The sequence below is a fragment of the Haliotis rubra genome, unplaced genomic scaffold, assembly GCF_003918875.1.
Source record: "Haliotis rubra isolate DU_JTF1 unplaced genomic scaffold, ASM391887v1 Scf66, whole genome shotgun sequence".
In the NCBI taxonomy this organism is placed as follows: domain Eukaryota; kingdom Metazoa; phylum Mollusca; class Gastropoda; order Lepetellida; family Haliotidae; genus Haliotis; species Haliotis rubra.
In genome coordinates, this window is record NW_025767368.1 from 1,042,836 (window position 1) to 1,055,514 (window position 12,679).

General features: G+C 42.9%; 1 protein-coding gene across 1 annotated transcript in view; it reads left to right on the forward strand.

Moving 5' to 3' along the window:
- LOC124257418 overlaps positions 1-7,438 on the forward strand; it is a 32,013-nt gene extending 24,575 nt beyond the window's left edge. The window contains exons 2-3 of the mRNA XM_046691466.1: positions 3,062-3,128; positions 6,962-7,438. Of these exons, the coding sequence (XP_046547422.1) occupies positions 3,062-3,128; positions 6,962-7,146 (252 nt within the window). The 3' untranslated portion in view covers positions 7,147-7,438. The remainder of the gene's footprint in view (positions 1-3,061; positions 3,129-6,961) is intronic.
- The last annotated feature ends 5,241 nt before the right edge of the window (positions 7,439-12,679 follow it).

The window sequence follows — 12,679 nt, forward strand, 5'->3', positions numbered from 1 at the left end:
ATATGGTACTTGTTGGTCCCTGCCTGGCGCTCGGCATTAATGGGTACAGCAAGGACTGGTCGGCTCAGAGTCAGTATAATGTGTCGGAGTGGGGTATTCATGCTTCACTGCGGCATGGTATCTCAGTGGGCTAGCACTATAAAACCAGCTTAAGTCTGGGCTAGTACAAGCAGCCGCACATACACATACACACGCACGCACGTCGTTTTCATATGAGAAAAATATTCTCAAGCACGACGTTAAATCCAATTTCACCTCACCTCACCTCGTCAGTCGCCTGATGACGTCACGTGCATGGTATGCGTCGCCATTCTTCATGTAGGGTCGCAGTGAGGCAGTGAGTTCATCCCGGGTGTTGGGAGGTTGTTGTTGTTGCCATCTTATTTGTCGGGCCATGGGATTAAGGACTGGAGGGTGAGCTGGCCGGGGTAACACATGAACATTGCTGACGTTAAAGACATTTTGCAAGACGTTAACAGTATGGGGCCTGGCATTGTCGTGTTGGAACATGATACACTGTGGCTGTTGACGAAGGAATGGAAGTGTTACAGGGCGTACAGCATTCATGTTACCATCAATGATGACCAATGGCGTCCTTTTGTCACCACAAATACTGAGCCTAAGTTTACTATAGCAGTGTAACGAATAATACTGAGCCTAAGTTTACTATAGCAGTGTAACGAAAAATACTGAGCCTAAGTTTACTTAGACTGTGGCCAAAGGGTCATATTTTTTTTACTTTGGTTATTACTTTTTGTGTTTATTGAAACCAAGAATTGAATACACGCACTGCCCCCACACTCACGTTTTCAGTTGTCGAAATTGCAGTTTCTTTGTGCCTATAACTGAATAGCTGCCAATAGGGTACCGAAGTAAAACGTTTCAGAGGTACTCGAAAGAGGTGGTGACAAGCTGAAGGTACATTCAGCACGATCATTAAAAACGGATGCGTTTTTAAGCTGTCCGTCGATTAATTAAGACATGTCATCGATTCCCAATTTCGCAGATCGATGCTCATGCTGTTGATCACTGGATTGTCAGACTCGATTATCTACAGATCGCCGCCATATAGCTGGAATATTGCTGAGTGCGGCCTAAAAAGTTAAATTCACCTTATCTCTACCCACCTTCTATAATTTATCCTTCTGGCGTTTTGCCACCATTACCACCGGGGACAGTCTGGAATGAAAACGTTAACCATCGCAAACTTCTTCAGCAAACTGTTCAACACCTGTTTTATCCATATGATAATTTATATAGTAGCTAAATTTGTATAGAGCTACAGGTAAGCGTTGTGCTCATTGAAATATCCACCCCTCTATAACCAAACAGGAGTCGCGAGTTCCGATTGCCGATGCTACTGTAATGATTGTAGAATTATACAGCTGGAATTGGGAAGATCGGGTTTCCTGTTAAAGTGCTACATACTATCTAGCATAGTAATCCAGAGGTCTCGGTCAGCCTCACAGACGCTGTGACCACGTGACCTGGTCTGGCATTGAAATGTTGTATTTGGCAACACCGGGGTCCCGGGGAGCATGTGCCATCATTAGTAACACCAGCTGATCTACGCGGAAATTCAGTTATAGACACGTTCCTTACTTCCAGTTGAAATTAACATCGCCGAGCTATTCCTGTTTCTCACAGATAATAAGGTGAAATACTATTAATGACTTAAAGAATTATCTGCCACGTAAGAAGGGAAACTGTCATTTAGTTGAGGTGAGGTGAAATTGGAAATTAACGTCGTGCTTGAGAATATTTCGCTCATATGACGACGTGCATGCGTGTGTATGTGTATGTGCGGCTGCTTGTACTAGCCAGACTAAAGCTGGTTTTATAGTGCTAGCTCACTGAGATACCATGCCACAGTGAAGCACGAATACCCCACTCAGACACATTATACTGACTCCGAGCCCACCAGTCCTTGTTGTACCCATTAATGCCGAGCGCCAGGCAGGGACCAACAAGTACCATATTTTAACGTCTTTTGGTATGACGCGGTCGGGGATCAAACCCGCGACCTTCCGCTCTCCTTCCGCTCTCCGGGCGGACGCTTTAACCACTACACCACGGAGGCGGTCACTTAGTTGAGAATATATGTCCTCTCAGTGCACAATGTAGTTGTCGTTGACTAGCATGTTAAACTGGAAACTTGATGTACCTGGTGTAAGGCATGCGACATTGTGGGGATATTTTGTTACGTATTTCTAGAGGACCGTATGGAGTGATGAACCTTTTGAGATGTGGGACATTGTGGAAGGTACTGCGCGCTACTTTATCATAGAGAAACCCAGAAGAGGATGGTGTCTACAGTGATCGAGGATGGTGTCTACAGTGATCGAGGATTGACAAATGGTTGACAGCATGATCACTGGTCACGTGTCAAGGTACGGTGATGCAACCGGCCACGTCGCACCTTGCAGTTACTTAGTGCACACTTTGGCCGGTTCTTCAAAACAGCCGCCATTAGACAAACAAACCCGCGATATTTCCACATATGACGTCCCGTGAAGGTACGGGTTACAATTGGTCTTCAGTAACCCATGCTTGTCGTAAGAGGCCACTAACGGGACCCGGTGGTCAGGCTAGCTGACTTGATTGGCACATCTCATCGTATCCTAACTGCGTAGATCGATGCTCATGCTGTTAATCACTGGTCCAGACTCGATTATTTACAGACGGCGGCCATATAGCTGGAATATTGATGAGTGCAGTGTTTAACAACAAACTAACCAACCAGTCCACTTTTGACTGTTGGTGGAACCGCGCTCAGAAACGTCTGGATATGTAGATTTTCCATAATACACAACTTCGGCCTGCATTCGGAAGTTCCTATTCATTTCCCAGACCCCGAAAGAAGATATTTGCTTGTCTGAATCCTTCGGTCATGGCTACAGAGAATGTATTAAGCCTTGACGTTGATTGGTCGGTTACAAAATTCACCTGGCGCGACCTCTCGAGCATGTGTCTTCAGATATTCACGTATACAGGTATCATAGAGAACAAGATGTCTCCTCGGTCATGGTGCGTTACAAAAATCTCACTTATTCTGTTTCAGACTGTCACTGACATGAAGGTATCCTATATCTCTGTCGTCTGCCTCCTCTTCTCCCTGCTCAACACAGGTAAGTCGCTGGTAACTGTTCCAAACATTTGCACGTGCGACGCCTCAGTGGTCTAGTGGACAAAATGTCTGCCTGGAGAGCTGAAGGTCGACGGTTTGATCCCCGGCTGCTTCATGTACCCTTGTGTGTTCATGTGGCCATATAAGCGCGTCTGTCACGAGCGCGACGTTAAATCCTATTTCTCCAGGGGCCGTATTTATTAAAGTTCTCACAATTAAAAGAACTTTACTCCTAAGTATAGAAAATACTGAGGATTTTGTGAGAGTTAGTCCTAGGTTTGAGAATTTTCTGAAGATCTAGTTATAGAGCCTCTTTACACTTATGAGTAGTCTTAGAGTGAGCGAAAGTCCTCGCACAGTCTACCTAAGAATTTTCATAACTCTACAAAATGGCGGCCACTTTTAAGTGTAAGTCCTAGGTAAGAATTTTTGCGACATAAGAGTATTCTTAAGAAATTTCTGAGAACTTTTATAGATACGGCCCCAGAACCTCACAGCACGTGCATGTTGACAAAGTACTCACGTGGAGCCGTGCACGCGCAGTGTCAGTAAACCCAGTGCTCTTATAGAGATGGAATTGTTCCCAGCTATATTTCTATATATTCGAAATATGTCAGTTTACTGATATTTATGTTATATGTTGCTTGTACATATCTTTCTGCCTTCGGAGGGGCGATGGGGTAGCCTATTGGGTAAAGCGTTCACTCGTAACGTGGGTTCAATTCCCTTCTTGGTACAATGTGTGAAGCCCATTTCCACCACCGTGATATTGCTGAAATATTGATAAAGCTGCGTAAAGCCATACTCACTCACTCATTCATTCCCAGACCTGGATGGCGAGGCACGAGAGATTATCCTGGGTCAATTCTTGGTTAAATGCACGGTTTTGTTGGCGATGTGTTTTTTTTGTTGTATTAATGTCCCTCTTGATACGAGTACCCAATAACACGGGGAAAAAAATCTTTACAAAATCTAACCTAACTTATTATCGCAGTTTCAAGCACAGTTCGGGAACAAGAAAAGAAGTAGCGCTATTTTGCAGAGGAGGCCCTCCAGGGACTTGAAGGTGTCGTCAGTTTGATTAAACCTGCGGGACGTCTCACAGCTATTCCGCTTCATCACGTCACATTAGTGTTCAATTTGTAGGGTGAAAGTGGATGGCTGTGTGCGTGCGTGCGCGTTTTTTTTTTTTGCTTTGTTTTTTTTGTGTGTGTATGTGTGTGTGTGTACGCGCGTGCGTGAGGGAAGAGGGGGGTAGAGTAAGTGCGCTTTGGTGATCTCCAATACTGATGATATGCACATCTAACTGATTAAAACATATACTTAGTCGTATTTCCTCCAATTTGCCCTTCTACGTCTGGCTTGAAACAATAATCTCTTTATTGAGAAGGTAGGAAACAGAGACCGAAGCTCGGACACACATCAAGGGTATATTTCATATAGAGACTGAGATATTCTAATTCTAATTATTCTTATAACTACTCTTACTTGAAGAAGGTCTTAAAAGTGAAATGATATACCATAGTGGAATATATAATCTCCAAAAACAGAAACTTGACATTGGACAGATTTGAATTTTAGGAAAATATTTGACACAAACCAATCCATGCTGAATCCCATCATGTGGGGGAATGGCTGCCGACGACAAAACGTTTGAAAAAAGAAACGTTCAACAAATACGTAACGTTACACTCACGTCTGTAAGGAATCGCTAAAGCGCACCCTACATGGAATGCACGAGCATCATGAAATTGTGTATCACCCTGAGCTGAAGCCTATGACTGTACGCTTTAAAAAGCCACATCAATGGTACTCCACATGCATTGCTTTATGCCACTATGGACGACAAGAGAATGAAGAGACTGGCGGATGCTCAACGACACAACGCCATCGGCCGTTTACAAGGACGGACATCGCAGCATGATGTGGCAAGGCACTTCAGCGTGTCCAGACACTTCAGCGTGTCCAGACAGATCATCTCAAACCTATGGATCCGATACAAAAATACTGGGAGTGTTAATGACAGACCCAGGTCAGGTCGACCTGGAGTTACCACCGCCGCCCAGGATCACTACATAAGGTTGAGACATCTTCATACAAACACATCGGCCGCATCATCCACATCAATCCAGATCTCCGAATCTCCGACCAGACAGTGCGCAATTGGCTATGGAAAGCCAGACTTTTTGCCAGAAGACCAGTTCAACTTCACGTCGTTCCCTACATCAACGTTATCTTTGGAGCATGACAATGCTCTACCTCACGTTGCACGTGTTTGACAGGTCTTCCTCCAGCAAAACAATGTTCAGTTGTTACCTTGGCCTTCTCGATCACCGGATTTGTCCCCCATTGAACATCTATGGGATACTCTTGATCGACGCTTGCGCCAGCGTAATCCGCCACCTCAGACACTACAAGAACTGAACACAGCCCTTCAGCAAGTGTATCAAAACATTCCTCAAGACAGCATTCGGCATCGTCCTTTCTTCTATGGGTCACCGCTGCCAAGCTGTTATCGATGCTCATGGTGGTCACACCAGATACTGACATTTTACTCTGACCAAGTGGCTTTAATAGCCCTCTGTGGTTTTACCAAACACTTTCTGGATAATCATGTTTTGGAAATTTGTAAAGTGATGATTTTACTGTAGCTGAATAATGATGTCATGTTTGAATCAGTTATATGCTCACAGTAAGTAAACTCAAAACAGTATGTCAAGTTTCTTTTTTTTTGAAGAGTATATATATGAAAAGTCAAAGTAAATCTTTTTCCTCAGATGTTGACTGTAACAGTTGAGTGTCGAAGTCGTCGCAAACAATAAAAGCACAAAACGGGAAAGCTTGTTTTTTCTACACTCCTTAACAATTTACGACGAATCATCTTAAAAGACAAAGCCATTTATGACATTCGAAAAGATACGCATCTGTGGCGTTTTCTAGAGGAAACAGTATGTACACAATCGCAACTTTGTTCTGTAGACGGGTGAGTGAGAATCTCATTTGCTGAAGGCACTGGAGGTTTCACGCCCAAGTCTTCTGAACATGAAAGTAGAGTCAGTGTTGTACAGTACAAGACGTGTCAGTATTCTACAACCGTAACACACAACATACCGTATGTGAATTCACACAAGATCAAGTCTAATCATGTTTAAACAGCGTCTCTTGGGTTTGCCAACCTTGGCATTGCTTAATGATGGATTTTCACCGGTAATTATATTTTCTTATCCTAAGGGACATCAAAACGAACACGCCAGCATCGCAAACGTATTTACAGTCGCCATCAGTTGTGGAGGAGACTTTCTGTCATCAGTGGAGACCCTCGCGAGACATCCTCCGTATGTCAGTCGTGGGATGCTATGTAACATGCTACTGGTCTGAATCATACATCAAGGGGGCGACACTCATATTGTGTTAAAGACTCCACAAAAGGCATACTAAATCTCCCCTAGGGACTGTCAATATATCTAATTATATTATAAATATTAAATCTTAAGTTTGTGGACTTCACAATCTATAACCTCACCAATGCGCTTGTACAATACTATATCTTATTATTTCTGGATTAGTTTGCGCTATATTGTAATTCTCAGTATACAACCCAGGAGTGAGTATGTGAGTGATTTGGTTTTATGCCGCTTTCAGCAATTATTTAAAAAAATAGGGCCTACACATTCTGATCAGGACCCACAACTATTGTTTATAGTTCTGGGCCTTTACGGCCGGTAGCCTATCAGGGTTAAAGGAAAAAACTGGAAATATTATTTAAACTAGTTCTGTCCGTTCTGTGGATATATCAAGTGTCAGTTTGAACTTAACACAGTGTGTGTGTTACAGGTGAAGGTGGCGTCATATCCCAGAAACAAAGCCGGCGATGGACACCAGCTGAGCACAACCCCTTCAAGGTGGAAGTGTGCTACACACGCTGCAGTGAGGAGTGTGGGGGCTACTGCCTCTTCGACACCGCCCGGTTCCGGATGAAGTGCATGTGTAGCGGAAAACGAGCCAAGTATATATACTGAATCGCATTCGGAACTCCTTGGCTTCAGATGACTGCATACGGAAACTGCCAAGGATTACCGAAAACATGACCGTGTTGTGTGAAAACTGCATCGTGTGTGGTTTGTTCTTAAATTCCCTTGCTTTTTGTTGGGTTTTACCTCAAAACATTCAATTTATTTATCTGGATCAATCTCTGGACCATTGCAGTACGTAATAGCACTTCATGCCATCTTCTAAAGTCGGGTCATCTACCTCGGATATTCGTACTTGTATTGTATTGACTGTGATGCTTGAATACATTCGCTTGGTTTACTTTTGTCTCCAGTTTGTTGTATTCCCCTGTATTCCGATAGTTACAACCAATCATGTAAAGCGCCGCAGTTTGTTGTGCAGCAGAGTTGCGTCCCTTGGGAACGTCAAGCACTTACGAATCCCAGATAGACTCGATCTGACTTAACGCTTGTCAGCGTTGAAACCGGATTTCAGAATGGTAAATGTCTAAACCATTCTTTACGTACGCTGCCCCCAGCAATGTTACATCTACCTGACAGAGGTCTGTAAATAATAGAGTCTCGACCAGACAATCACAAAGTGATTGACATCATGAATAGCGAACTGCTCAACTGGGATACGATGGCATACATCAACCAAGTTAGCGAGGCTGGTTCCAATCTCATTAGTCGCCACTTATGACAAGCTAGTTCTACTTGTTCTGAGGCGGTTTACGCCGAAGGTCTGATTTGATTCGCTTCATGGGTACCCGTGAAGGTCCGGGTTAGAATGAACCTTCAGTAACCCATACTTGTAATAGGCGACTAACGGGATCGGGTGGTCAGGCTCGCTGGCTTGGTTGACACATGTCATCAGTTCCCAATTGCGCAGATCGATGCTCATGCTTTTGATCACTGGATTATCTGGTCCAGACTCGATCATTTACAGACCGCCGCCATATAGCTGGAATATTGCTGAATGCGGCGTAAAACTAAACTCACACTCACTCACGGGGACGATGTTTGAAGTACATTTCTGGTGCCCCTCGTTGTGATGTTGTTGAAATATTGCTAAAAGCGGCGTAAAACCATTCATTCACGGTCTGACTGCAAGACTATGTGATGTAAGTATGTCTATCATTCCGTAAGAATGAAGAGGGCAATTTGGGCATGTTTTTCCATCTGTGGCTTCGCAGATCTCCTCTGTGAAAAAAGCATTAATATTCAATTCTTACAACTTTGCTCTTTAACAATTACAAAATTTCAAGTGAGCTTCAGAACATTGTAGCTTGCTGCAGATACTGCCCTTGACGTCATCTGACATGTTCCACAATAGAGCGATACCAATGTTTTCCTGAAGAGCATGGAAATTGTAGGACATGAATTATTCCACAAACCTCGTAGAGACGTGTAACTTTTGGCAGAATATGAACACACTGCCTTAGGAACATGAATATCCGATATCATCAAAACACTAATGTCATGAACACTTCCGACAGAGAAATCTCATGACCAGCAAAACATTCCCCATCCTCGATAATCTCCAGGGTATACGCTAGTGGAGAGTGATCGTAACGTATACCCTGGAGATTATCTAGGATGAACATTCCCGAGTTGAATGATATCAGCAAAACAAACACACACAAACAAGAATAATAGCAGCAGAATAATACCAGCAGAGACCATAAAATAGATTATTATATGGTCTCTGATACCAGTAAAACATTCCTAAACATGACTAATACAAGAAACATTTTGCCGGCCACGGATAATACCAGCATGAGTACACTTCCATCACGGATATTATTCAATCAGAACACGTGACTTCCATCATGACTTCCGGTCCTCAGCTACCAGGCCAATGTCACGTGTGTTCTTGGTGTGAATGTTGACACTGTTTAAGTACACCAGACACATGAATCAAGGCATCCATTGTTTATCCAGTGATACCAGATTATTGTTTTACACAGCTTCCGGGGGATATTGAAAATCATGTAAAATATATCTGAAGAACGTGGACTTGATCAAGGTTACAATACTGTATATATTACCTGTCTTCTTGCCACAGCACGACCAACTCTGACGTGTAGACCAATCAGAGACACATTGAAGAAAACGCTGATTATTTATCACTGCTGGCCGACAAGTAATATAATAATAGACTTTAAATGTAAATTAGGCAGAAAATATAACTGGGTTAAGGAGAACATCTGGTAGGTATAATTTCCGAATGAAATGATTTATCAAGGCATTAAAAACACCCCAGTATATTTCTTTGTACAGGGCCACACAAACTATAACTCATTAACAAACAAATTCATTTAAATTCCCTCCATTAAAAGGCAGCATGTCGTTTAGACCTGTGAACATCTATGTTACAGTTGGTCTTCAGCAACAAGAGGTGAGGTGAGGTGAAATTGGGTTTTACGTCGTGCTCGAGAATATTTCGCTCATATGACAACGTGCATGCGTGTGTATGTGTATGTGCGGCTGCTTGTACTAGCCCAGACTTAAGCTGGTTTTATAGTGCTAGCCCACTGAGATACCATGCCGCAGAGAAGCATGAATACCCCACTCCGACACATTATACTGACTCTGAGCCGACCAGTCCTTGTTGTACCCATTAATGCCGAGCACCAGGCAGGGACCAACAAGTACCTTATTTTAACGTCTTTTGGTATGACGTGGTCGGGGATCGAACCCGCGACCTTCCTCTCTCTCTGGGCGGACGCTCTAACCACTACACCACGGAGGTGGTCTTCAGCAACAAGAGCTACAGGGAGCGGGTGGTCGCGTTCACTGACGTGGTTGTAGTGTGTCGCACTGTCCCTGTTTGTTGTGCAAACGCCCTAAGTGAAGCAAGCTTAGATTCTATCTAGGTTATGAATCTCTCATTTCGAATGGTCTCCTTTTCAGTTCAAACTGATTAATTTGTTATATATTTCCAGAGTAAGCGTTAGTAAGTTGCTCTTGATATCAATCACTAGATTGTCTGGTTGTCTCGAATATTTACAGATTGGAGTCATACAGCTGGAAAAAGTAGGCAACAGTGTTGATATTTGAACATTGTCGATGAGCAATTGAAAAGGACGTCGGAAATACAAACACTAATATGCGAAATATTCTATATCACTGAACTATATATCATGCTCTACAAACGTTACAGGAAGATATGCCAAATGTAGAGCTTGTGAAAATATAAGACAGACAATAATGAGACCGTTACAATACAGGATACAGGTCCAACGAGTGAGTGAGTGAATTTAGTTTTACGCCGCTTTTAGCAATATTCCAGCAATATCACGACGGGAGACACCAGAAATGGGCTTCACATATTGCACCCATGTGGGGATTCGAACCCGGGTCTTCGGTGTGACGACAGCACCAACGAGTGCAAGGACACGGAAACAGATTGTCAGACTCAATCTTTGGGACTAATATCACTCTGTGTGGATGGAATTGGAAGATCATAGTCAGTATCACGTGTGACATTGGAATACGTTAATCTTGTCATTACACGTCCATTCTCCTCCGAGTCCGTGCATTAAGTCACGTATGTTTGCAGGTGTGTGTGTGTGTGCGTATCTGTATGAGCGAACTAGCCATTGCAACAATGTTGAGGCTACTGATCTGCAGACAGACAGTTTATATTTAATTCCATTTGAAAACGATACATAAGTTACCAAAATGTATATATACTACCAATCCGTTCTACTCTAGACGGGGCGGTGGGGTAGCCTAGTGGTTAAAGCGTTGGCTGGTCACGCCGAAGACCCGGGTTCGAATCCCACCATGGGTACAATGTGTGAAGCCCATTTCTGGTGTCCCCCGCCGTGATGTTGCTGGAATATTGCTAAAAGCGGCGTAAAATCAAACTCAGTCAGTCAGTCGGTCTATTCTAGACATGCTGACTCCTCAATTAGTGTTCATAAAACGGTTCTAAATTACAGTTCCAGTTTACACAAACGACCGTCCTCGTATCGATATTCAAATTAGCAACGTGACGTCTATATATATGTTACCAGTCTTTAGAACTTGTCACGTTTTCATTATTATATATTAACATTGTCAAAACCAACATAGTATTAACAGTTACATATCTAACTTAATCAGATTGTTACCTATCATAGTTATTGCATATGTGTTAAAAGTGACGACATATTAGCTGTAGTCATAACCAAAGACAGAATTTATTTCGACCAACCGCTCGTTCATGGCAACACGCATGCATGGAAATGAGTAACACAAAGTGAGGATTGCTGTACCAGTGCGTGATCGTGGTCAGGTCTCGGTATTACACTCATCGATCATATTGCTACATCACCATCAGTACCGAGCACCTGCCACACGACCCCTGTGTGAGATGATAAGGACACTTGTTAATTCATTTAGTAGATGTACACATTCACCCTTGGACATATCGAGTCGCAACACAAACACGCTGAGTATCGGAGTCAATATTACACGACCCCTCTCACTCAAAGGCATCGTACGTCTAATCCGGGGTTACCTCCCTTGGGTTAGATTGTTGACAGAAAGATTCACCTGCGGAATACGCACATGCAATGCTCCATTACCGCGTAATCCCTGACCGCCAAAACACAACAAAGAGACCTCACGTCAGTGACGTGGGGCGGCAAATGTTTGACAAAGACTTACCACCCTGGGTGAAATCGAAAAACCCAATTAACTTGTTAAAAGTGTTATGTTTTTCACAAAATTGTTATTTTTTTTATTGTGCGTAGTAATGCACGTGAGATGTGAAGTTACATGTGTGATTAGCAGTTGGAAAAGACATGACTCTGAATAAACTTCAGAGAGATCTAAGGGGTTACTCTCTACTTTTAACTCATCAAATCCGTCTGTGCTGTGAATATTAATGTAGGTACAACCGTTCAATTACAACTCTCGTGCAGAAACCACAATATACAGTTCCCTTCACGTCACCTGCGATTTGCCATATAAAGTATATGAATAACATTAAACAGGCGAAAAGAAATGTGATCGTACCGTCGACTGAATTATCTTATATTAAACGATTTAGACTGATTTACGGATATTAAAAATAATATGAATTTATGCATCTATGCACACAGTGAGGTAAAAAACGCTATCCTTTGTCTCGAGTTAGTTCGAGACAACCAGAGTGACAGTATTAGGCCGTATTGACCTTGTATACTGAACATATCAGGTGAAACATCTTTAACTCGAACAGTGTTAAGGTATATCATGTAAGACGAGGTAAAATACCCTTGTGGAAACGTTGTTTTATCATTGAGTGGCTCGGACGGGATTCAGTGGCACCGCCGAGATATGATTCAGTTAATTTACATTACAATACGTTGATCGCCATGATTAATCTCTCTATACCTGAAGCTGGTTAGATGTACTGTCTACATGTCGGCGTTTAAAACTCATGTTCAAATATTTGATACCAACAGACCCTGAGGTTTATATTCTCCATGTCGCTATGGTTGAATATCGAACATCCGTTCTTCCGACCTGCGTCAACAGTTCAGGTGGTTTCACAACACGTAAGTGACAACTGGCACGTTTATCAGTC